The sequence below is a fragment of the Eublepharis macularius genome, chromosome 8 (assembly GCF_028583425.1).
Source record: "Eublepharis macularius isolate TG4126 chromosome 8, MPM_Emac_v1.0, whole genome shotgun sequence".
Classification (NCBI taxonomy): Eukaryota; Metazoa; Chordata; class Lepidosauria; order Squamata; family Eublepharidae; genus Eublepharis; species Eublepharis macularius.
The window spans coordinates 11,219,659-11,244,408 of record NC_072797.1 but is presented as its reverse complement, the minus strand read 5'-3'; the positions used below and the strand labels follow the sequence as shown (position 1 = coordinate 11,244,408).

At 45.8% G+C, this 24,750-nt stretch overlaps 1 protein-coding gene across 2 annotated transcripts in view; it reads left to right on the top strand.

The window, feature by feature from the left end:
* The window catches only part of PSTPIP2 (proline-serine-threonine phosphatase interacting protein 2), a 46,010-nt gene that overhangs the window by 18,397 nt on the left and 2,863 nt on the right, over positions 1–24,750 (top strand). Inside the window, exons 5-14 of one of the 2 annotated variants that reach the window (XM_054986740.1) lie at positions 2,338–2,444; positions 6,388–6,450; positions 9,102–9,200; positions 11,680–11,725; positions 12,957–13,036; positions 16,244–16,342; positions 19,067–19,163; positions 20,482–20,566; positions 22,624–22,658; positions 23,661–23,721. In XM_054986740.1, the coding sequence (XP_054842715.1) occupies positions 2,338–2,444; positions 6,388–6,450; positions 9,102–9,200; positions 11,680–11,725; positions 12,957–13,036; positions 16,244–16,342; positions 19,067–19,163; positions 20,482–20,566; positions 22,624–22,658; positions 23,661–23,713 (764 nt within the window). In that variant the 3' untranslated portion in view covers positions 23,714–23,721. The remainder of the gene's footprint in view (positions 1–2,337; positions 2,445–6,387; positions 6,451–9,101; positions 9,201–11,679; positions 11,726–12,956; positions 13,037–16,243; positions 16,343–19,066; positions 19,164–20,481; positions 20,567–22,623; positions 22,659–23,660; positions 23,722–24,750) is intronic. The other variant, XR_008597519.1, reaches the window with a different exon arrangement.

Here is a 24,750-nt window from a genome sequence, read left to right as displayed (position 1 = left end):
TGTTCGCTTGCCATTCAAGTGTCATTCGTCACTTCTAGCTTGGCTCTCAGTACAGTCTGTTTCAAGGAATTTGCAAAGATTTAAGTCCAGCAAGAATCCAATACAGAACTGAAGAAACGCTGAAACAGAGCATAAGCAATTCTAAGACTGATACACCGAACAGTATTAAATAACACAGAAACTATCCAGTAGGATCATACCAAAAGCAACAGATAGCACACAGTAGGATATAATAGTAAGGTCTGTGGTCACCATCCTTCTACTGATGCATCCCTCTGAGACGACTTCCTTACAATACATCCCTCCTGTCTGAATAAAAAAAGCTTCCTTTCATTTGTATGATGTTCGTTTTTATTTCTGTGGGTTGCACTGGAAATATGTATGGAATGGCGGATGTTTATGATGGGTGGCTCCTGTGCTGTGGGTCACTTGCCCTAGGCTCTGCTAGCTTTTCAGCAGCCGCAGGCCTAAAAATACTTAGAACTATTCTGATCCTGCATCTGGCCTTGGGGTTGGCAACATCGGGCCTGCCCATGGCACCTGCTACTGGCTTTCTCATCCGGATATTTGTTGAAAAGAATACCTTCCCATGCCTGACTGTTCCAGTGCAGGCTGATATGTATAAAAAGACATTGTGTGTGAAACAGCCTCCAGTGGAGAAGAGATGACACATCCCGAGGCATGCTTGCATTTCAAAATGTGCCACATCTCTTCTTGGAGGTAGTGGTGACTGAGCCGCAGCATGCCCAGAAGTCTCTGGTTTTCTAGGAACTCTTTATTCTCAGCAACGGGTGTGATGCATGAATTCTTGGAAAGTTGTCAACTCCTAGGCAGGCTTCTTGTGCCACTTAGAGACTCCCAATTTTTATTCCGGCATAAAATTGTTGAGGACCAAAGCCCACTTCATCAGATGCAGGCAGTGGGTTCTTATATGCTAGATGTTCATATACAAAATTATGAAAAATGAAGTTGTATATCTGTCTAGTGGGGAGCCACTGCTTACATCTGATGAAGTGGGCTCTCGTTCACAACAATTTAGGTTGGGATAAAAACTTGTGAGCCTATAAATAGGGATCTCAGGTCCCCTGGAGAGGGTAAGGGATTCCCTGCTCCCACCTTCTGCCCCCCGCTACCACTAGGGATCCCAGACCCCGGTAGGGGTGGGGGATCCCCCGCCCCTGCTCCCCACACCTCGCCCCCACTTACCTGAGCAGTGTGGGGGGTGCACCTTCTTTGCAACGGCCCCGATCCATGGCAGAACGACCCGTTTCCGGTGCTGCAGAGCATAGGAGCACTCTGCAGCGCCCAAAAATGGGCCTGCCCAGGGGCCATGCGATGATGTCACTCCTGAAGTGACATCATCGTGCCTGCGGGTGGGGGCTTGCACGCGCGCTCTGCATGCGCTCACCCCCCTCTCCCCAAAGGTAAGTGCTAGCCCCCTATCCCCCGCTGGGAGGTTGAGGGGGCCTGGCAACCCTAGCTACCACTCACCTGGCTGGCAGGGGGGAAAGGTGGGGGAATAGACCTTCCAGTTAGACTCCCGAGGTGCTGCGACAATGTCACTCCTGGGAGTGAAGTTATCGCCCAGGGGCCTGGAGTGCTCTCACACTTCACAGCAGGCTGATTTGGGGCCCTCTGCAAAGCAAAGGAACGCTCCCAGCTCCTGTGTGATGATGTCACTTCCTGGAAGTGATGTTTTCATGCCACTCTGGGAGCATGTGCATGCTTTACGAGTGTGCAAAGATCTCCCTACTAGGAGGGTAAGGGGACTTGGCAACCCTACTATAAGATGATGCAAGGTTCTAGTTTACTTTTACAGTAATAGAGAAACATGGTCACTCCTCTGGAATTAAGTCACAGAAGGGCTTTTGCCTCGTCTCCTCCCTGAAATGCTAGTTTTCTGTGGGCAAGGTCTTTTGTGGTCTGGAAGATTATGTTGAGCTTTTACCTGTAGACGGAAGTGGTAAAGCCCAGTCACAGTACAGCCTGTCTGTGCGAAGAAGGCCTTGTTTGTGCTTTTTTATTTCTGAGTACACATTTAAACCACGCAGGACATTTGTGGGATAGTCCTTGGAGAATCTGGCTGGCTATTAACAAAGTATTAACTTTGACCTCAAGTCCAAATGCCATCTCCTACATCTACTTTATGGTCTTGGGCAAGCTGGCGTTTTCCATTCTCAAGTTACCTACCATAAAATAATAGCAGCAAAAAATAAAAATGGCAGCAGCAAAAAAGAGAAAAAGTTTTCTCTCCCAGAGTTGTTTGCTTGGCTAAAGAAACATTATAACAGCCTTTTCTTCTTGGAGATTAAATATTGTCCTATTTATTTCTTGCAGAGGTGGAGAATATTGGCCAGAGCCATATACAGTTGGCCCAGATGCTTCGGGAGGAGGCGAAGAAAATGGAAGACTTCAGGGAAAAGCAAAAATTCCACCGTAAAAAGGTCAGGAAGGGAATTGGGTCCTTTGAACTGGGTTCACAATAAATGCTGAGGGAGCCAGCGGTGGGCTAAGCAGGGCATGAACTGGGTTTTATGCAATTAATAATGAAGTCCCGTTGGCCATCCAAACTTGGTGACCTTGTAGGACAGAGGGCCAAGCTACACATGACGAATGACACTTGAACGGCAAGTGGATTGAGTGGAGGGCAAGTGAACAGGGAGAAATACACTTGCTGTTCAAGTGTCATTCGTCATGTGTAGCTTGGCCCTCAGTTCATGTGGAATTTGGTGTTAGAAATGTAGTAACTTCACCGCAGGAGCTGTGGCTCGGTTGTTTTGTGGAACTTATGTTGGGTTCCATCTGTTAAGAGGGATAAAAGCTTAATATTTTGGCAGGTGTTTTTGTTCACATCTGAGCATCTATAATCAGGAATCAAATCGCTCTTCCCAATAGTTATCTCAGGGCTCAACAAATCCCAGACGCCAGGGTCCCATGGCACCTAAAAATTTCATTGTGGCAGCTAGGCTTTTCACTAGCTGTTTTATTGAGCCTCTTGGTGATTCTCGGTAGAAGTAGTTTCAGGTGAGGGAAAATTATGGTTGTTAGAAAATTATTAATTCTGTAGAATGGAAGAGATATAGATCTTTACTAGAGAAGAAGAAAGATAAACTATAATTGTTATTATTAGACGGAGGTTAAGGTATGCTGAAGTTATTAGATATTATTTAGTATAATAATATATTACGATATGTAATAAAAGAATAGAGATGTAGGTAATAGAATTTAACAGAGGGTTGGAAAACTGTTGGAAGTCCTAGATAAAGAGGGGGAGGGAAAGGGTGGGGGGTATTAGAAATAAGGGTATTAATGGAAAATTTGTAATTGCAATTTATACTCACCCAATAAAAATTTCTTTTAAAAAAAGAAGTAGTAGTAGTTTCAGGTGGATAACCGTGTTGGTCTCTGCCGGTATCTGAATAAGGGAGCTTTGTCTCTCGGAAACTTATACCCGGAAAAACTTGTTGATCTTGAAGGTTCTACTGGACTTGAACCTTGCTTAGTAGAAGTACAAAGCTTGTTCTGATGAGGGATAGAAGATAGCTTTTTGGTGTGATGACACCCAGGGTCACTCCGTAGATGCTTACAACACTTTTATTATAGGTTTATAAAAATGACAAGAAACTGTCCAGAAGAGTTTAAGGTTAGGTTTTATGGCAGCAATAATTAGGAAGAATGGCTTTTAATATATAAAACCTCAGCGGCTGAAAAATATATCTGGCTCCTCAATTTTTGGGGTGGCTCATAAAGCTAAAGGGAATTTGTCAAGGCTTGAGTTACTTGATGGCCGTTTCATTAAGGGGCAATAACAACAACAAAATTCGATTTATATACCACTCTTCAGGCCAACTTAACACCCACTCAGAGCAGTTTACAAAGTGTGTTATTACTATCCTCAGGACAATCACTCTGTGAGGTGGGTGAGGCTGAGAGAGCTCGGAGAGAGCTGTGACTGACCCATGGTCACCCAGCTGGCTTCAACTGGAGGAGTGGGGAATCAAACCTGGTTCTCCAGATTAGAGTCCAGGCACTCTTAACCACTACACCAAGGAATAATTTCCTTGAGACCCCACCAGCTCATAATATTTTGAAAAGTGTGAAGTACGAGCACCCATTCTCCAGAATTCCCCCCTCAAAATCTATATAGCATAGGGAAAAAGTTGAAATTCTCTCACCCCCTAGGAATATTGCTTGAGATTAGGGCTAGATAGAAGATTAGCAGACCATTCACCTAATTGTGAAGTTTGGCAACTGGTGAACGAAATGAGGGTGCCTTTTAGGGGCCAAGGTAGTTACCACGACACCAAGTTCATTCCCTATAGAAGACAAACACGGACAGACATATTGGCAGAGACCTCTAATGCCAAAGGCAAAACTGGCCGGGCTTTATTCCTCTAAGAATAAAAATAAGTACCAGCTCCATTTTATGGCTGTAATATCACAAAATCTTAACAGGCCAGGCTTTTGCGTTACAGAGCTTATTGCTTTATAGCTCATAAAACGTGTTAGCTGCTGGCTTTTGTGTTCCAAAGAATAAACTTTGTAACACCTTTTCCTTTTCTGGGTCAATCTTTTGCTAACCGGTAGTGCCTTCAGGTGCCTAGATTCAGAGAGAAAAGCCAGTTTTCTCTGATTGGAAACGGGGTACCGTTTAAGTCAGTCCTAACGTCACATTGGCCCCAGGTTAATTTTATATTGTAACATAAAATTGAATGCAGGTTTATATACAAGCATGGGATTGTGGAAATGAGGTGTGTGTGTGCACGCTGCATGAATCTGTTGCAGATCATGTACACTTATGGCTGGTCCCTGAATTCTTCTCCCGCATGCCACAGGGTATGTCTTGTGTGAGTGTGTTTTGGTGTGCGTACACCCACTCATCTGTCACACCCGTGGCAATTCCAGTTTAGAGATTACATGAGCCACTCCCAAATAACAATGGGAGGCTTCATAAAAGAGTATCTGCTCGGTTGTACTAAAACCCCTTTGTTCCTCCATGGCTGCATTTGAGTCTGACAGCACAGAATTTCTTGCTTGCCTGTGAGAATTTCCTCATTCCTTTTACGCCGACCCCTCCCTGGAAGCGGCTAAGTCCGAAGGTTATCATTTCAGCATGGTAACAAATATGGGAACAAATTACCACAGCCCTTTACAACTTCCTTGTTTGCAGCCAGGCTTCTGTTTGCGTTTCTGGGAGACGCTGTAGTTCTTAAATGTTGCTTTTGAAGACAGAACTATGATGTTCACCCTTTTCAATGAGTTCCACTGTCCAGCTCACGCAGGTTCCTGTTTGGGGTCTCTTATCTGGAACAAAATTCCAGAGATTCTTGACTCTTGCCAAAACTGAGAATCTCTCAACACAAGACTTCTTACATGGGGACGCTCAAGCAATTTACTTTCTGTGTGGTCATATATTCAAGTGTACTCTGTCTCTCTAGCAGTGCATGTGTATCCACAATAGGACAAGTGTACGATTTTTACTTTAACATCCTTGTGCAAGAATCTCTCTTCATGAGACATCTGACACGTGAAGAACACGTGTTGGGAGATGCAATATTAGCCGGGAAAGGTAGTTTAAAAAGACAGAGTTGACAGCAGGGCAAAGGCTTTGCTATACACTGGAGCTGTGTAATGGGGCTGTGAAATGCCAGAAGGGAAACTTCAGCCCATGATAACCTCTCCAGGTCCTAGCCCGGCTCTGGAAGGCAGCTCCAGCCCATTTCCATCCCTCCCTGGCCTCTGGTTGCAATTCTACACAGTTTTAGACTAGATGTGAAATTGACAGAGCCTTTGGGGAGGGGAAGATGAAATTAACAAAATCTCTGAGGAGCGATCTTTGCTGGCTCTTTTTAAACTATGCTTCCCGGTTAACATTGCGTCTCCCTATACTTGACGAACATGCGCCGAGGCGTCTCGTGTAGAGGAACTTTAAGATGTGTAGAGAGTCTTTAAGTCCCTACACCTCATGGCAGCTAAACTAGGGGTGGAAAGCCTTGAAGCAATGCTTGGGAAAGGGAAGTGGAGTTGCTCTGTTTTTCTGCATGGTTGGCTGACTGCCCTAGCCTTAGTAATGCTCTTCTGCCATGTTTTTTAAAATAAATAAGCTGAAATTCTGTATAGTTTCTAGATTCTCTGTGTGATCTTGCAAAAGTCCACCAGGCCCGGCTCGCAGAAATCAGTAGCACGGAAGTAAGCGGCCGTCCTCTTTTGCAAGACGAAGCGAATGACGGTCATTCTAGTTCCCTTTCTGGTTCCGTGCGGGAGGAAAATGTCTGTGTGGCCTGGTATTTTTAAAAGGGGGAAACACACTGTAGTTCTTGATGGTTTCCGTCTCATTCCTGTTCTTTGGCAGAGCAGAACAGACTAACAAAGTTTTTTCCCCTGCAGATCGAGCTGATAATGGATGCGATTCATAAAAACCGGAATCTGCAGTACAAAAGAACCCTGGAAGTGAGTAACTCTTCCCATCTGGTTCTTAAAATACAATATTGTATCCGTGCCCATTGGCGGCGGTGGAGGAAAGTGCTGTCAAGTCATAGCTGACCTATGGTGACCCCCTTCTGGGGTTTTCAAGGCAAGAGTCTCAACAGAGGTGGTTTGCCATTGCCTGCCTCTGCAACCCTGGTCTTCATTGGCGGTCTCCCATCCAATTACTGGCCAAGGCCGACCCTGCTTAGCTTCCAAGATCTGATGAGAGCAGGCTCACCTGGGCTATTCAGGTGAGGGCCCATGCCCATTATCTGTCTATAATGTTCGTAGGTGGCTTAGCTAGGGATGCCAGTCTCCAGCTGGGGCCTGGAGCTCTCCTGGAATTACATCTGCTCTCCAAACACGTTTCCCTGGAGTAAATGGCTGCTTTGAAGGGTGTATACCAAGGGTGGCCAAACTGAGGCTCGGGAACTGCATGTGGCTCTTCTAGACATATTGTGCGGCTCCCAGAGGTCTCTGAGTATCGCTGTGGCCATACAGCTTATTTTAGTTTAGTTTATTGCCTTCCCTCCTTTCCCTTCTTCTTTCCATGTCTTTCCCTCCCTCCCCTTCCTTCTTCCATGTCTTTCTTATTTTCAATAAAAATGTTGGTGTTGCCAGGTCCGACTCAGAAAATACCTGGGGACACCCCTTTGGGGGTGAAGCCTATCAAGGATGTGATATCACTTTTGTCAAAGGTCAGGTGATGGCTCTTCCCAAGCTTCACCCCTTCCGATGATGTCACCTCCAGCATACTGCACCAAAACCCCACCCCTTCCTCTGATGCCACTTTCAAGATGCTCCCCCAAACTCGCCTCTTCCTCTGAAGTCACTTCAATGCATGATGTCTTGCGGCTCTCAAACATCTGACATTTATTCTATGTGGCTCTTACATTAAGCAAGTTTGGCCAACCCTGGTGTATACTATGACATTGTACCCCGCTGAGGTCCCTCCCCTTTGAAAAACCCTGTTTGCCCCCAAATCTCTGGTGGTCTCTTTTGCCTCGAAGGCCTTGTGGATAGGCTGTGACTCCATGGCAAGTTTTTCTTCTATACCACAATAACATAATGATCTATTGTTATATTCTACAAGTTCCTCTGAATTCCCAGATTTCCTTTAAAAAATGGAAGTGTTTATTCTGTTTATTGCAGAGATAAGGGGCTCACCTTTCCCCATATCTCTCTGCAACAAAAGGGTTGGAGACTTTCATGTCTCTTAAAAACAAGTGTGTCCGTGTGTGTCCCCAGCTGGGGAAGGAGTTGTTTCTGTGATTTGCCTCCCTCCCTTCTGATCTCTTTCAACAAATACAGGTGCCACACACATATGGGGTATGAATGAATTTATTTATTTCGGTTCACGACCAGCTTTAAACTAGTAAAATAAGACATTCCCTTATTTGGTGAGAATTATACAAGTTAAAACTTCAGTTAAAATAGTACAAATATAAATATTATAAAATCTAATTAGCATACATCACATGTCTCATAACAGTTACCATAAATATAAATATAGCCCCGCATAAACACTTTAAAATTAGGAAGCAGAGATCTTAAACAGCCACCATATGGTAACCTCCTAAAGTGGTCTGAATTATATGGGGTATAAGGACTTTATAGGCCAGAAATGGTAGGCAGCAGAAAGGAATGCATAACCCTTCCCATGTCTTGTCGAAGGCTTTCACGGCCGGAGAACGATGGTTGTTGTGGGTTTTCCGGGCTGTATTGCCGTGGTCTTGGCATTGTAGTTCCTGACGTTTCGCCAGCAGCTGTGGCTGGCATCTTCAGAGGTGTAGCACCAAAAGACAGAGATCTCTCAATGTCACAGTGCCACACACATATGGGGTATGAATGAATTCATGAATTCACAGTGAATTCACAGTGTCACTGTGACACTGAGAGATCTCTGTCTTTTGGTGCTACACCTCTGAAGGTGCCAGCCACAGCTGCTGGCGAAACGTCAGGAACTACAATGCCAAGACCACGGCGATACAGCCCGGAAAACCCCCAACAACCATCCTTCCCATGTCCTTTCTCCAAACCCACTCCAACCAGTCTTTTTCCTTGCCCCAAATCTGAAACCAGAAATAAGCCCAGGTGCAAAAGTAACCCTGTTTCTTTTGCAGTTTGCTCTTCTGACTTCAGCTGCATGACCCATTCAAAACGGATCAGGCATTTGCATTTGCATTTTGCTTTCAAAATCAGCTTTCAAAATGTGGCCTTTTTTGCACAGGTAGTTTTTGCCACTTTGGGCCCCATTCCTCTTCAGGTTTTCTTCCAAATTCCAGACGATGCACTCCCCTGCAGATTCCAGTGCAGCATTTCAAGGGTTCTCTTTCAACTTTTCTCCCTGTGCAGAAAAAATATGGGCAGAAAACTCGGAAGCGAACACTTGAAATGCCACACTGAAATCTGAAGGGGGAGTTAATTGTCCGGAATTTGGAAGAAAACCTGAAGAGGTATGGGGCCCAAAGTGGCAAAAATAGCCCGTGCAAAAAAAAAGCCTATGTTTGTGGTATATCTTCTTGGAGAGTAGTAATATTCAGTAGACTGATCTATTTGCTAGCTTCCTTTTGTCACAATATTTAGGCATGCGAGTGCCCGCTTTCGTGACTGGCTTGTTGTGACTTTTCTAGGCCAAGAGGCTCTACGAACAGCGGTGTCGGGACAAGGATGAGGCGGAGCAGTCAGTCCATCGCAGTGCCAACCTGGTCACTCAGAAACAACAAGAAAAGGTACCGAGGCAGGAATGCCAAGAAGGGCTTGTGCCAGGGTGGATATGTACAGCCGGCAGAAAACAGGGAGAAGCTATAACGATGGCCTGCTTTTTCTGTATTATTCGGTCCGCTTTTTTCTCTGCCTTTCTTCTGAGGAGATCAAGGCAGCATATATGGTGCTCCTTTCTTAATTTTGATTTTCACAACAATCCTGTGAGATAGGCTGGGGAAACCACTGTCCCGAGGTCATCAGTGGGTGCTATACCTGAGTGGAGATTCGAACCTGGTTCTCCCCGTTGTCAGGCTACAGATGACAGGCTATGGCAGATAGATCCCTGTACCATTGCAGCAAGAAATCCAGGCTCTTGGTTAAACGGCTTTATTCAGAAATCAGATCATTTCCACAGATATGTCCATAGGATTACTCAGAAGCAAGGTAAGCATCTAAGCAGTAAGAACAGGTTGACAGGGATAATGACACATGGGAAAACCACTCTTCTTAATGAACACATTTACTCCTCCCCCCTCCCAACAGTAAAACAGGACTTTTGGAGCGAACTCGTCCTGAGAACGTCTCACATATTTGCAGGGGTCATTTCGTAGAAAAAGAGCTGGAGGAACTCATTAGCATAACTCATTAGCATATGCCACACCCCTTGCCATCACCGGCTGTGTGTCATTAGTACAACTGATTTGCATATGTCACAACCCCTGACATCACCTATTCTGGCTGTTTTGGACCCAATCCTGGCCATTCAGGGCTGAAATTGGGCCCAAAATGGCAAAAAGGGGCTGAAAATGACTGAAAAGGGGCCCAGAATGGTCAGGATCGGGATGCTGCTGAGTGGGAAAGTGATCCACCACCTGTCAGAGGCTCGATCCGGGCTTTTTCAGCCCCAATCCAGGCCGAAACGGGCCCAAAATGGCCGAGAGTCAGGTGTGTGGGGCCACCTGACATGTGACCTCTTTGGGGAACTGCTAGAACTGCGTTGCTGCGCATTCCCCCTCAAAATGAGCCCTGCATATTTGTACTATCAAGTTGAGACACTGAGAAAGCAAGAGATCAAAGTTGAGACATAGCAGTGCATGGGAGTGAGCAGTGTACAAAGTCAGAGGCACTGAAAGTTTCTACGGTCCGTTAGATAAGGCACCTGCAGTTCCTCTAAGCCTGTGAAAGAAACAGTTATGGCATGGGCATATGACATCAAGTTATAGCATGAAACATTGGTTCGGGAACAACAGGTCAGCATTAGCATTGCTGACAACAGCATCAGCATTGGCATGGATGGGGCACAGACGTGACACCCGTTCCTGACACTCTGACCATTACACACCCAGTTGGCTCTTTCCTTCTGCATGTTAACCCGAAGGTAAATACAGGTGGTCTTGGATGTCTGATCCCCTAGGGCTGCCAACTTCCAAGTGATGCCTTAAGATCTCCTGGAATTACAGCTGAGCTCCAGGCTACAAGGATCTCTTCCCTTGGAGAAAGTGAGAGCCAAGCTACACGTGACGAATTACACTTGCCTGGCAAGTGAACAGACTCACGTGTATTCCTCCCTGTTCACTTGCCATTCACTTGCGCTCCACTTGATCGAGTGAATGGCAAGTGAACAGGGAGGAATACACGTGAGTCTGTTCACTTGCCAGGCAAGTGTAATTCATCACTTGTAGCTTGGCTCTGACTGCTTTGGCAGATGGACTCTATGGCATTATTATACTCCGCTCTTCTCTGCCTCAATCCCCAAACCTTCAGGACTTTCCCAGCCCAGAGCTGGCAACTCTACCTCCGAATATTATCTCTAGAGATATCTGCACTAAACTCAAATAAGTTTCACTCCCGAGAAAATTCTGGGAACAGTACTTTGACGCAATCCTAGAGATCTCTAACACAGAATAATATTTGTCCTCCCCAAACTGTAATTTCCAGGGAGGAAGATTAAATGGTTAAAGTGGTACGATACTGATAGAACCTTGTAGTGTGTGGATATACCTTTTCTTAATAGTAAAGAGTCCAGTAGCACCTTTAAGACTAACCAACTTTACCGTAGCATAAACTTTCGAGAACCACAGCTCTCTTCGTCAGATGCAACTTTATTGTAGCATAAGCTACAGATGCATGGAGGGTATGAAGAAACTGGCCAGAGATATATAGGTGGTGAGGGGAGGGGGGAGAGGGTCAGGGAGTGAGGGCCATGTAAATGCAAATCAGTTGCCAAAGTCATGAAAGAGGTGGAGCGCGCAATCCAGGCTGGGGTTGATCCTGGACCTTAAGTAAGGATGGAGGAAAATCCTTAGAACGGTCACACAAACCACTCTTCCAAGTGGTAGGAATCTTGTCTCTTGGCTGAGATTCTGCAGTGCTGTCACCCCAGCCGATCTTGCAGGCTGCGAGTTTCCTTGGCTGGGCAGAAATTTCCAAGGTGCACCACCAGAGCCGTTCTTTCTGCTCTCCAGAACCTCCTAACATTCTGTATATTTCCCCTTTTCCTTCCAGCTCTTCGTAAAGCTGGCTCAGACAAAAACAGCCCTGGAAGATTCAGGTGAGTCTACCGGCCTTGGAGAGAAATGTTGCCAACTCTCTCAATGGCTTGTGCTCTTGGGGCTTTCAACTGGGGCTGGATCTGCTGCGATGAGCTCCTGTCCGTCGATCGCTGTGGATCCATGATCGGTTCTCTGCTTGTCTTTAAAAGCTCCCCAGGGCTTTCTTACTGCGCTTGTGGGGAGAGGGGGAATTGTGTGTGGGTTGGAGCGTATATGCGTGTGGCATTTCAGAGTATGTCGTCACAAGGTACCCAAATTGTGTCCAGTGGCACCTTAGAGACCAACAGGATTTTCAGGATATGAGCTTTCAAGAGTCAGAGCTCCCTTCTTCAGATACTTGATACCTGAAGCTACCTGAAGGTACCTGAAGAAGAGGGCTCTGAGAAGAGAGCTCTGCCAGCAACTACCTCTGAAAATGGAGGTGCAATTTAGCTATGATGCTTAATGAACTTATTTTCCATGAATTTGCTTTGCCCGCTTTTAGAGACATTGATCTCTTCTTCTCGTAGCTGCAAGTTCCACAAGTTAATTATACACCTAGTAAAGCAGTACTTCCTTTTTTTTCTTTCCCAGATCTACTGCCTATCAGTTGCACTTTGTAATCCACAAATGTCTGAAGAAGAGAGCTTTGACTCTCGAAAGCTCATACCCTGAAAATCTTGTTGGTCTCTAAGGTGCCACTGGACCCAAATTCTGTGGTCCTACTGCAGACCAACATGGCTATCCACTTAAAACTGCAAACACCAGTGTTAGAAGAAGAGAGCTTTGACTCGTGAAAGCTTACACCTTGAAAATCTTGTGGGTCTCTAAAGTCCCACTGGACTGAAATCCAGCTGTTCCAAATGGTAATGTGAGCCTTCCTGTCTGCCCCTGCCTGCCACTTTCTTCTCTTTTGCTGGCTTCTGGTTGGCCAATGTATGACTTAGGATGCGGACTAGTTTGTAGCATCAGATCTGACGAGTGTCTTATGTAGGCATCCTGGTCTTGCAGCTGTAATGGAGAGCCAAGCTGCAAGACCAGGACGCCTACATTTCCCATCAAAACTTGAGGTAAGCTGACAAGTGTTCAACCTGTGTCAGGCGTCACTTGTAGCTTAGCTCTCACTGCCAGCTCCTGCATAATTTCGGGGATGGCTCACTCTGGGGCCGTTTTGCCTGGAATTTTAGGCTTGGAACATTGTGACTTCGGGTCCCCCAATGTGAACAGGCTGTTTCTCCCCTCGCTTTACAGACAGGGTGTATCAGATGAACGTCAGCGCTGTGGAGAAGATCAGGGAAGAGTGGCAAAGTGAGCACATCAAGGCTTGTGAGGTAAAAATGGCGGATCAACTGTTGCTCTGCAGGGGTAGGAACATTGAGGCAGCCGGTATGTTGCTCTTGGCTTATGTATGGACCAACAGTAATGGATGCCAAATTACTTCTTGAAGCAGGTGGCGTTTGTTTGAAAAGTATCCAAAGGGAGGGATGTCTCTCGGAGCAGAATGACAATGAAAGGGCAAAGCCTGTCAGGATCGGAAACCTTCCCCAAGTCCTCAAAGCAAAGAAAGTCCATTCTCTTCCCCAGGGAGATCATGTAGCGGTTGGGCCAGGCAGACCTGAGTTCAAATCCCCACTCTGCCATAATGTTCCCTAAGTGACCTTTGAACCAGACACACTGTTCATCTCTCTCTCTCTAACCTGCCTCACGGGATTATTGTGAGGGAGATCAGGTTTGCCACCTTGAGTATTTTTGAGGGGAAGTTGAAGAGGGAAACTGAAAATATTGCATAATTAGTAAAAATAATGAATTCACAAAGAAATACAGAGCACATCCTTCCACCATGATTCATATAGGACTTATGAGGAATAGTACTAGGTTGGGGTTAATTAATATAATTGTGTCAGGCGCAGAACAGAATTGAAATTTTAGATCAGTAACAATAAGAGCAGCCTTCAGCTTTACATAAGCTAATAAATGTAAAATCAAAAAGAGTCCAGTAGCACCTTTAAGACTAACCAATTTTATTGTAGCATAAGCTTTCGAGAATCAAGTTCTCTTCGTCAGATGCCTGATACAGAGACTGGCATGGCTAACTCCTCTGCATCTAATAAATGTAAGAGTCGTAATAATTGTCCCAACAAGAATTCTTCGGTTTTTAAAAATGGCCCTAAAATGATAAATTCTGGTGGGGTAGGATTGTTAAATATGAGCCGTCAGTGTGATGCGGTGGCAAAAAAGGCAAACTCAGTCTTGGGTTGTATCAAAAGGGCCATTGCATCGAAATCGCAGGAGGTCATAGCCCCTCTCTATACTGCCTTGGTCAGGCCACACCTGGAGTATTGTGTGCAGTTCTGGAGGCCTCACTTCAAAAAGGATGTGGACAAAATCGAGAGGGTGCAGAGGAGAGCGACGAGGATGATCAGGGGTCTGGAGACTGAGCCCTACGAGGAAAGGCTGAGGGCCTTGGGAATGTTTAGTTTGGAGGAGACTGGAGGGGTGGGGCATGATTGCTCTCTTTAAATATCTGAAAGGCTGTCATTTGGAGGAGGGCAAGGAGCTGGTCCAGTTGGCAGCAGAGGATAGGATTCGAAACAACGAGCTTAAATTACATGTAGAAAGGTACCGACTGGATATTAGGAAAAACTTTTTCCTGGTCAGAGTAGTTCAAAGGTGGAATCAGCTGCCTAGGGAGGTGGTGAGCTCCCCCTCACTGGCAGTTTTCAAGAAGAGGCTGGATGAATACTTGTCAGAGATGCTTTAGGCTGATCCTGCACTGGGCAGGGGGTTGGACTAGAAGGTCTGTATGGCCCCTTCCAAGTCTGTGATTCTGTTAAGTTTATATATATATATATATATATATTTAACTTATATATTAAAACACAGTTCTTTCACATGGATTGTAGTGGAAGGATATACTCTTATTTTCAGTTTCTTTAGGAGCAGACTGAGCTGGAGAAGGTTTGATTCTTCTGCCAGTGTAAGATGGCAGGGATGGCTGAACCATATTTATTTATTTATTTCTATGCCACCTTTCCAAAGGTGACAAATATTCAAACATGTCAAACATTTCCAGAATTGACAATGCTATCCTAAGAAATCAACGGGCTTAGACTGGAGTAACTCTTTTTAGGATTGCACTGTAAGAATAGCATTTACATACGTACAGGGCTTTTTTTTCTGGGAAAAGAGGTGGTGGAACTCAGTGGGTTGCCCTCCGAGAAAATGGTCATATGGCTGGTGGCCCCGCCCCCCTGATCTCCAGACAGAGAGGAGTTTAGATTGACCTCCGAGGGCAATCTAAACTCCCCTCTGTTTGGAGATCAGGGGGCGGGGCCACCAGCCATGTGACCATTTTCAAGAGGTTCCGTAACTCCATTCCCCTGTGTTCCCCCTGAAAAAAAGCCCTGCATATGTAATATAAATATTTAAAGCAATTGAACAAAATGCATAAAAACAACGCGAGACCACGGAGGAGGGATAAGAAGAGTTAATGAGGGGACGCCAAACAAAACCAAAGAAGTCTTCACCTATAGGTGGAAAACAATGACAGAGGGAGACAGGCGAATCTCCCTGGGGAGGGAGTTCCAAAGTTTTGGCACCATGGCTGAGAAGGCCCTTTCTTGCGTTGCCATCGGGCTAGTCTCAGAACCAGGGTCTGTGAAGATGTCTGGAGTGGTTGGGTAGGTTCATATGAGAGTAGTCAGGACCTGGTGGAATCTCGTAATGGGTGGAGCCTTGAGGAGTCTCTGAGAGCGTGACCACAACTGACGCCTGACACAGGTTGGACACTTGCCAGCTTCCCTCAAGTTTTGATGGGAAATGTAGGCAGCTTGGCGGAATGTTGGACAAGTGACAGTTGAAAAGTCCATTGGACAGCAGTCAGAGAGCCAAGCTGCAGGACCAGAACACCTACATTTCCCATCAAAACTTGAGGGAAGGTGACAAGTTTCCAACCTGTGTCAGGCGTCACTTGTGGTCCCACTCTGAGTCTAAGCTTTACATCCCCCTGTGATGGTAAATTGAAGGTCAAACTACAAGTGAGGAATGACATAGGTTGGACACTTGTCAGCTTCCCTCGAGTTTTGATGGGAAATGTAGGCAGCTTGGCGGAATGTTGGACAAGTGACAGTTGAAAAGTCCATTGGACAGCAGTCGGAGAGCCAAGCTGCAGGACCAGAACACCTACATTTCCCATCAAAACTTGAGGGAAGGTGACAAGTTTCCAACCTGTGTCATTCATCACTTGTAGCTTGGCCAAAACCATCTCATAAGCTGTACCAGTAAACTTGGGACTTGTGGGAAGCCCTTCCCAGTGCTGCTGTCGTGTCCTGTGGAATGTGGTTTTGCAAGCATCACAGGTCACCTCTTGTTCAGTGTGATTGTAATGTAGCAGGCGTAAACAGCCCAGGTGCTGCCCTCAGAGTTCTGGGATTGTTTTTGTCTTGAGATTCATGGGTGGTGGTGGTGTTTAACATCAGGAAATTCCATGTTTAATGTTTTGTCTGTGGCTTGTCTTGACCTGTTGTCTGTCCCTGCAGTTCTTTGAGAGCCAAGAGTGTGAACGGATAACCTACTTCCGGAACGCCCTCTGGTTACATGTCAACCAGCTCTCTCAGGAATGCGTCAAGAACGATGAAGTAAGGAACCGGCTTGGATGGTCTCCAAGCTTTTGCTATCCTCTTGGGACTCGGTTTGCCAAGCTTTTTAAAAAAAACAACAACAACTGGACAAGCTTCTGTGCTTTTAAAAGCAATCGGGTTTCAGCGGGTGAAGCGAATTCTGAACACGGAGATGTGGTTTATTAACGTTAAGGATTTCTACTTCACCTTTTCTGCTTAAAATAAACATAGAGGCTATTTGCAGAACGGGAATCATAAAAACAGATAAATAGAACAGTTTGCCGAGTGAGAGAAAACTAGCAATATGAAATGAGTAGCCGAAGCGATACGTTCCTGGAATTCTGAAAACGTGAACAGGATGGACGTTGCTTGGCATCTACTATATATAAAAGGCTAACCTTGTTGCTGATCCCGCGCACGTTGGATAATGCACTTTCAATGCACTTTATCAATCATTTGAAGTGGATTTTTTGTTCCACCTGAGAATTGGCGGGGAGGTGCAGTGCCCCCCACATGGCCTTCCTGCTACCTCCGCACCGGCTGCGTGGCCATGCTGTGCCTCCCTGCGACCCTCAGAGGCCTGCCTGTGGAGTTGGCAGGGAGGCGCAGTGTGGGGGGCTCCCTCTCAGCGTGGCCTTCCAGCTGCTTCCCAATACTCCACTGGTAGAGCCCATAGTATCTGTCTTTACAATGGGCTCTATTGTCTTAACAGTAATACTGTAGGGGCCAGGTCAATTTGAATTGGGAGGAAGTTCCATAATGAGGTGTAGGCTTTCCAGTTCCTCCCACTATTCTTGCAAGCTCCTGGACTTGCCAAAAACTCTGTGGTTCTATCATAGAGTTTTTGGCGATTCCTAGAGCTACCTTTGGTCACTTCTGGGTTTTATTTTATTTCTTTTTATTTTATCATATTTATATCCTACCCTCCCCTTGAACGGGCTCAGAACAATAAAAGTGTGATACAATTTTTTAAAGCAGAATAAAACTACAGAACTTAAAGCTACAAAAATCTATCGATAAAGGAGTCAAACGTCAGATAATGAAACTGCACTATAAGAGACTACAAGCGCAGCCAGGATGCAGCGTCCAGGGTGGCAGGGAGTAGAGCGTGGCAGTCGGGGGGGACAGAAAGCCAGGCCCCTCAACTGAAGGCCCAGTGGAACTGTAGCAAATCCCGCAGGGCCCAGATCTCCAATGTTCTACCAGGCCAGAGCCAAAAAAGCCTTGGCCCTGGTCGAGGCCAGGTGTACATCCCTCAGGCTGGGGATCACCAGTAACTGCTTGTCCGCAGAGCACAAAGTCCTGCGGGGGACATAATGAGAGAGGTAGTCTTGCAGGTCCCAGTCCATTAAGGGCTTTAAATGCCAAAGCTAGTTCCTTGAACTGGATCCAGAACTCAACCGGGAGTCAGGGCAGCTGGCGCAGCATTGGATGGATATGTGCCCTGTAAGGACATGTGCTGCTGTGTTCTGGACCAGCTGTAACTTCTGGGTCAAGCCCAAGGGCAGCTTTTACCCAGAATGATGTAGCAACATTGTACCCCCTCATGTCCCCCTTCCAGCTCCCCGCCAATTGCCAGACTTGCACTAGCAAGGCGCCACCACCAAGAAGGCCCTGTCTCCAGAAAGTACCTGCTTAACCTCTGAAAGAGAGACAGCCTCTGCCAACTATCGTAACTGATAGGCTGCTCCCTGGGGGAGCAAACGGTCCTTAAGATGACCCTAAATGGCCTGGGACCACCATGGAAGGGGTGGTTTTTTCTGCTTACCAAACAACTGCTGGCTGGTGAAAATTCTTTCAAAATTAAGTTGAAACTGGCTGTGCTAATTGAGGCTGGAAAGGCCTGCTGACAATGTCAGGGTGAAAGGTGCTAAGAAGTTTTAGACGGGAAGCTGGATCTCAAAAGAAAGGGAGGAAAACTGAGAACTCCAAGATGAAAAAAAGATTTTTTACAAACTCATTCAACTCTATGGTCAACCTGTATGTGGGGGAGATGTAGGTGTTGATGGAAAATATAGCTCAATGAATTGTTTGCTGTCGGGGTGGAAAAGAGACCTCAGAGTCTCTATACACAAGACGCCTCGGTGCATGTTCATCAAGTGTAGGGAGACAGAACATTAGCCCAGAAGCGTAGTTTAAAAAGACAGAGCCAGCGGAGATCGCTCCTCAGAGGGTTTGTTAATTTCATCTTTGCCTCCCTGAGGGTCTGTCAACTTCACGTCTCCAGTCTAAAACTGTGTGGGATTGCAACCACAGGGCAGCGAGGAAAGGAAATGGGCCGGAGCTGCCTTCCAGAGCTGGGCTTGGACCTGGAGAGATTATAATAGGCTGAAGTTTCCCTTCTGGCATTTCACGGCCCCTTCACACAGCTCCAGTGTAGAGCAAAGCCTTTGCCCTGCTGCCGGCTCTGTCTTTTTAAACTACCCTTCCCAACTAACACTGCATCTACTGACGTGTGTTCTTCACGTGTCAGATGTCTCGTATAGAGAGACTGTCATTTGGACCTAAAAATTATATTACGCTTGCAGGTTCCCATTTCCTCTGGGGTGGTTGGTGGACTAATTTAATGACCCTGGCTTGCTTATTTGTGCTTCTGGGAAGAGAAACCTCTTGTGATCCAAGGGTTTATCTTCCACCCAATTTTGCTGAGCTTTTGTTTGGAGTAAGTCGAATGACTTTTTTTGCTTGCTACTACAGTGTACGTGTTTCTTTGGTTTTTTTAAAACTCGTGTACTTTTACAGAGTTATGAGGAAGTCCGGAAGAGCTTAGAGATGTGCACCGTCGAAAAGGACATCGAATGTTTTGTAAACATCCGGAAAACAGGCACCCTTCCGCCCAGTAAGTGGAACAAAGTCCGTTTTGACAGGCCATGTGGCTACAATCCTAGGGACACTTCCTTGGGAGTAGGTCCCCTTGAATAATGTAGGACTGAATAAGTGTAGGGCTTACTTCTGAGCAGACCTGCTTAGGCTTACCTCCTGTCACACAGTCAACCTAACCTCTCTGTCAGGATCATGGTGAGGATAAAATAAAGGAGACAAATGAAAGCCCTTCCCGTTCCTGCAACACTTTGGCCTTTTAAATTACTTCCCTAATTTACACATGGAAAGGTTACTGCTTGCAGGGACAGGAGTGGGGAGAACAGCAGAAAAAGGGGTAGGGCTGCCTACTCTAGATGGGCCCCAGAATTTCTGCTTATCTTCAGACAAAAGAGACCAGTTCCCCTAGAGAAAAGAGCTCCTTTGGAGGGTGGACTCTATGGCATGATCACCTTCCCCAAACCCTACTTTTCCCAGGCTCCACCCCCAAATATCCAGGGATTTCCCAACCTCGCGGGTTCCCAGGTACCTTTCAGTGGCAGGCATACTCCCAGGCAGGGGTTTTTTCCTGGGAAAAGAGGGGGCGGAACTCTCAAGAGGGAAATGAGGAAGAAACACACGGGATTCTTTGAAATCATGTTATTTTCAAGCACTATTGCTGAGTATTTTCAAGAGGTGCCGGAACTCCGTTCCACTGTGTTCCCCCTGAAAAAAAGCCCTGCTCCCAGGAGTTTGCCCGATTGCCCCCCGCCAATCTGCCAGCGATCGGCAGGAGGCTACAAGCCCCCTGCAGGTTGCCCAGTGCAGTGTGTGCGTTCCCAGGGTGGGGTAAAGAGACGACATCTCTATTGGACGTGATGTCATCGTGCCAGCCACGGGAGTGTTCCTGCGCTTCATTTGGGGGTGATTTTGGCCCCAAATGAGCCCAGCTAGCCTTGCTCAGAGCCAGTTAGGAGCAGCTTAAGCGTGGAATGCTGTGATGTCAGAGAATGGCTAAATTGACCTAGACAGAGAAGGCGGGCATAATTAGGCAGGCAACTGCCATTTCCGTGACAGCTGTCTTGTTTGCATTTGACTGTGCTTTGACCTTGAGAAGTCCTAAATGATACATCTTTCCCCCAAAATCAGAGCACTCGAACTGGCAAACGGGCTTCTCTGTTTCTCCAGACACAATGTGAAATGCTGTGTACCATCGCTGTAGCAATTTCCTTGTCCGATAACACAAGCAATGAGTACCTATTTATTGACATTTGAGTTTCCAGCTTCACTAACCTTGGATGTTGCAGTCTGTTTTCAAAGTGCCTTTTGGTCTCTTCCACCCCTTTTTTATTTCGCAGTTCCTGTGATCTATGAAAATTATTATAACACCCAGAGAAATGCAGCCCCTGGAAGAAATCAAGCCCCAACGCCGGGAATGGGGAGGTGAGAACAAAGGAACAGATTCAATAAGGGCGAAATGATATTTGATCAGGGCAGGGTGGCCCTTGAACTTACAAGGAAAGTCCCGGGGGCGGGGGGGAGGGGCTGTTGGCCTGGACAGAGGTTGGCAGCATGGAGCAAGCTGAGCCAAGTAGCTCATGTGTCTATCTCTGCCCTGGGCAATAGCAACAATAATGAGTTCTTGTCATTGCTCCAGCCAAGTGCAGAAGACATGAGGAATAATTTTTAAAAAGTTCACTGGGAAAGAGGAGCGCAAGAGAGCATAGAACCATCGCTGTGGTGGCAGCTTCCACTGAAACGTCGATATTTTAATCTGCATAGCCAATCAGATCTCAAATGCCCAATCAGAAATCCTGCTAGATAGGCCCCACCCACTTGCCCCCACCCACTTTTCTAAAAAAACCTATTGGGTGCCAGGAAAGGTGTTGGCAGGTACCACATTCGATGTATCCTAGCAGCCCTTGCTACCCTTTCGCTCACATGCCATGTTTTTTATTTATTTATGTCGTCATTTATAGTCCACCTTTCTCACTGAGAACCAAGCTATAAGTGACGCCTGACACAGGTTGGACACTGGTCAGCTTCCCCCAAGTTTTGATGGGAAATGTAGGCATCCTGGTCTTGCAGCTTGGCTCTCTGACTGCTGTCCAATGGACTTTTCAACTGTCACTTGTCCAACATTCCGCCAAGCTGCCTACATTCCCCATCAAAACTTGAGGGAAGCTGACAAGTGTCCAACTAGTGTCAGGCGTCACTTGTAGCTTGGCTCTGAGACTCAAGGCGGATTACACTGTGTGAGATTAGTACACTCAGTATCAAGGACATTTATCAAGAAAATTTCCATACAGTGTCAAGAACATGATGCAGGTTTTATGGAGAGCTTGTCTAGTATAGTGGAGGTAAGCTGTGCCTTGGCCACAGATTCATGAGGAAGCTGACGGCAAACTTCTATTCTCTCACCCTCAGTCTTTTCCCTCTGTGTCTTTTATCTGCAGTATAGAGATAACTGTACCAGCCTACCTTACGGATTATTTAAGAGTTAGCGAGGGGCTGCACTACACATTACACTCTTTCCAGGCCTGCCCCGGCTTCTGTCACAGCAGATTTTCCAAACGTGGAACTCCTGACAATTTTTGAAACTTAATTTTCAGGCACGTGGGGCCCCATTTCAGATCAGGACTGCAGCACACAGGGTAGAGGCTTAATCCCTCCCCCTGTATTGTTTGTCCAACTTAAATTTCCCCCAGGGAGCCTGTATTTGCCCCAGTAGTGAACCTTTTTTTAAAAAATTTTTCATATGATTTTTTTTATTAAGGACTTTTAACAGGGTATAAAAAAAGGATCAAAAAAGAAATTTAAAAACAAAAAACAAAAAAGAGAACACTAATATAAAGAAAAATATGGGAATAATCTCCCATTTTTCTCTGTGAAAGATATATAGGTATTATATATTATACACTCACTCCAAAATTACCATAAAAATAGTTTTCCTTTCCCCTTAGACATTTTCTTTGCCTCTTAGTATAAATCATCAGTTCACTCCTTTTTTTTCCTGTAAAAAGTCCCTAAGGGGTTTCCAGGTAGCAATAACTTTAGATAATGTCTTTCCCTAATCTGAGAAGTAAGTTTTGCCATCTATGCAAGTTCCGTCATCTTTACCGGCCATTCCTCTACTGACCAGTAGGGAAACTTATGTATACTGATAGGCTGTAGAAAGCTCCCTGGGCAGGGCAAAGAGTGGCTCTTCGGGCCCATAGCAGGTCACAAAAACTGGTGTGGGGAAGAAAGCTTAAGACCCCTTTCCTCATGGGCTGCAGTCCTGACACAAATTAGGCCCTGGGTGTTTAGAAATGAAGATTGAATGCAAAATTCCCAACACACACCTAGTTCAGTAGCACCCGGTGCAGACCTGGAAATCCTGTGATATAAATAGTTGCTCTGAGACAGTTCAACTTCGAGGTAATGTCCGGGAAGCACTTTGTACATGCCAAAGCGCTGTATAAATGCTGAGTATTATTAAGAGGATCTTCGCTTTGCAGGAGGCCACAGCTCCCAGTACCTTCCAGCGGGCCAGGTAAGTTGTCATCTGGTCATCTAAAATGTACTGCTTCCGAACCTATCACATGGCATTTGTTTTTGGATTTTTGTTTGAAATGAGCAGGGCTGCTAGCAGTTTCTGTTTCCAAACATGCTGCCTTCTTGTGAATGACAGTTTACTAACAATGCCCCTTTTCGCACTTACGGTTTAAACCGCCATTTACGAGCATTCGCCCCGATCGCAGTGGCTTCGGCATTGCACCTGTTCATTTCACACTGTCCACTGCAATTTCGATTTGGTGTCTGTGCTTCATTTCAAAACCTCGGTGCAATTTTGGGCTTTTGGGCCCTTGCATAATTTTATAGATAGGGGAAGGTGACTCTTGTTCTGGGTCAGAATAAACATACCAGAGAATGCCCCTTTGTTGGCATTTGGTGGTGGTGGTAGAGAGTGCCCTTAAGTCAGAGTTGACTTATGGCAACCCCTGGTGGGGTTTTCGTGGCAAGAGACTAACAGAGGTGGTTTGCCATGGTCTTCGCTGGAGGTCTCCCATCCAATTACTAACCAAGGCTGACCCTGCTTAGCTTGTGAGATCTGATGAGATCAGGCTCACCTGGGCTATCCAGGTCAGGACTGGTTGGCATTTACTGTTCTAAATCTCTTGCAACTTGAAGCTAGGTTTACATCTGTTCAAAGGCCTCTGAATAAAGTGTGTGTCTAAAAATGGAATTTGTGAATGTGACGAAATGTGTTATAATAACGGTAATGTTTGTTGGGAAGTCAGGATTGAACTTGGGTCCCTGGTCTCTGTATACTCAGTGGCAAACCCAGATTTATTGCTTTGAAAAAGTATCTAATTGTCTGGATTCTAGGGAGAAATCCTAAGAATGTGTTATGATAAATGCTGACAACTTTGTTGGATGCCAGTAGCCCTTTCTGAATGACATTTTCCAGAATTCTGGGGTTGTACAGTTTTATATTTGTAGTGTATCTATGCTTCTCGCTTCTTACAGTATGCATTTATTGTAATCTTTTCAGGAGACCCTGAGTACTCAACTGTTGACGGTTATAGTTTAATACAGCACCACTAGCCCAGAGAGTAAGTTTCCCCGCCCCCCACTCTGTGAAGAAATTTGATTGGGGAACTCCTGAGACTTATTTCCTGTCATTCAAAAATGTTCTTGGCATCGAGGGAGGGATGGAACTTCTACTTCCTTGAAAATACTGGATGGGTGGTGGGGACAATATTTTGAAATTCTTGGGTAAACCAGATATTGCAAAAGATGAGGAAATGCCTCGCACAGAACGCTGTTGCAACATCTAGAAAAATGAACCTTAAGGCCCATAAATTCCGAGGGCTGGAAAGGATCTTAGCTGTTGATCTGGGGAGTTTAAACTCATCAGTGAAACACAATATCCCCTCCTTCGTTTTTGGCTGGAAGCCTCATCTTAGGAGGGTTTGCAGTTGGCATAGGGTTGCCAACTGTGGACTGGGAAATTCCTGGAGATTTGGGGGCAGGATTTGGGGATGGGAGTGAACTTAGTAGAGATGTTGCTGCCATATAGCCCACCCTTCAAACCAGCTATTTTCTCCAGGGGAACTGATCTTTGTAGCCTGGAGCTCAATTGTAACCCTGGGAGATGTCCAGGTTCTACCGAGAGGTTGGCAACCCGATATCTATTGAGAGCCAGTTTGGTGTAGTGGTTAAGAGCGTGGGACTCTAATCTGGAGAGCTGGGTTTGATTCCTCTCTCTTCCACTTGAAGCCAGCTGGGTGACTTTGGGCTAGTCACAGCTCTCTCAGAGCTCTCTCAGCCCCACCCACCTCACAGGGTGATTGTTGTTGTAGGGATTATAATGTCATACTTTGTAAACCGCTCTGAGTGAGCATTAAGTTAGACAGACAGACAGACAGACAGACAGACAGACAGACAGACAGACAGACAGACAGACAGACAGACAGACAGACAGATAGATAGATAGATAGATAGATAGATAGATAGATAGATAGATAGATAGATAGATAGATAGATAGAAGGTTTATTGTATACAGCCATAGGCCATTACAAGACAGAAACACATTAAGTTATCCTGCAGGGCGATAAATTGAATGTTATTATTATTATTA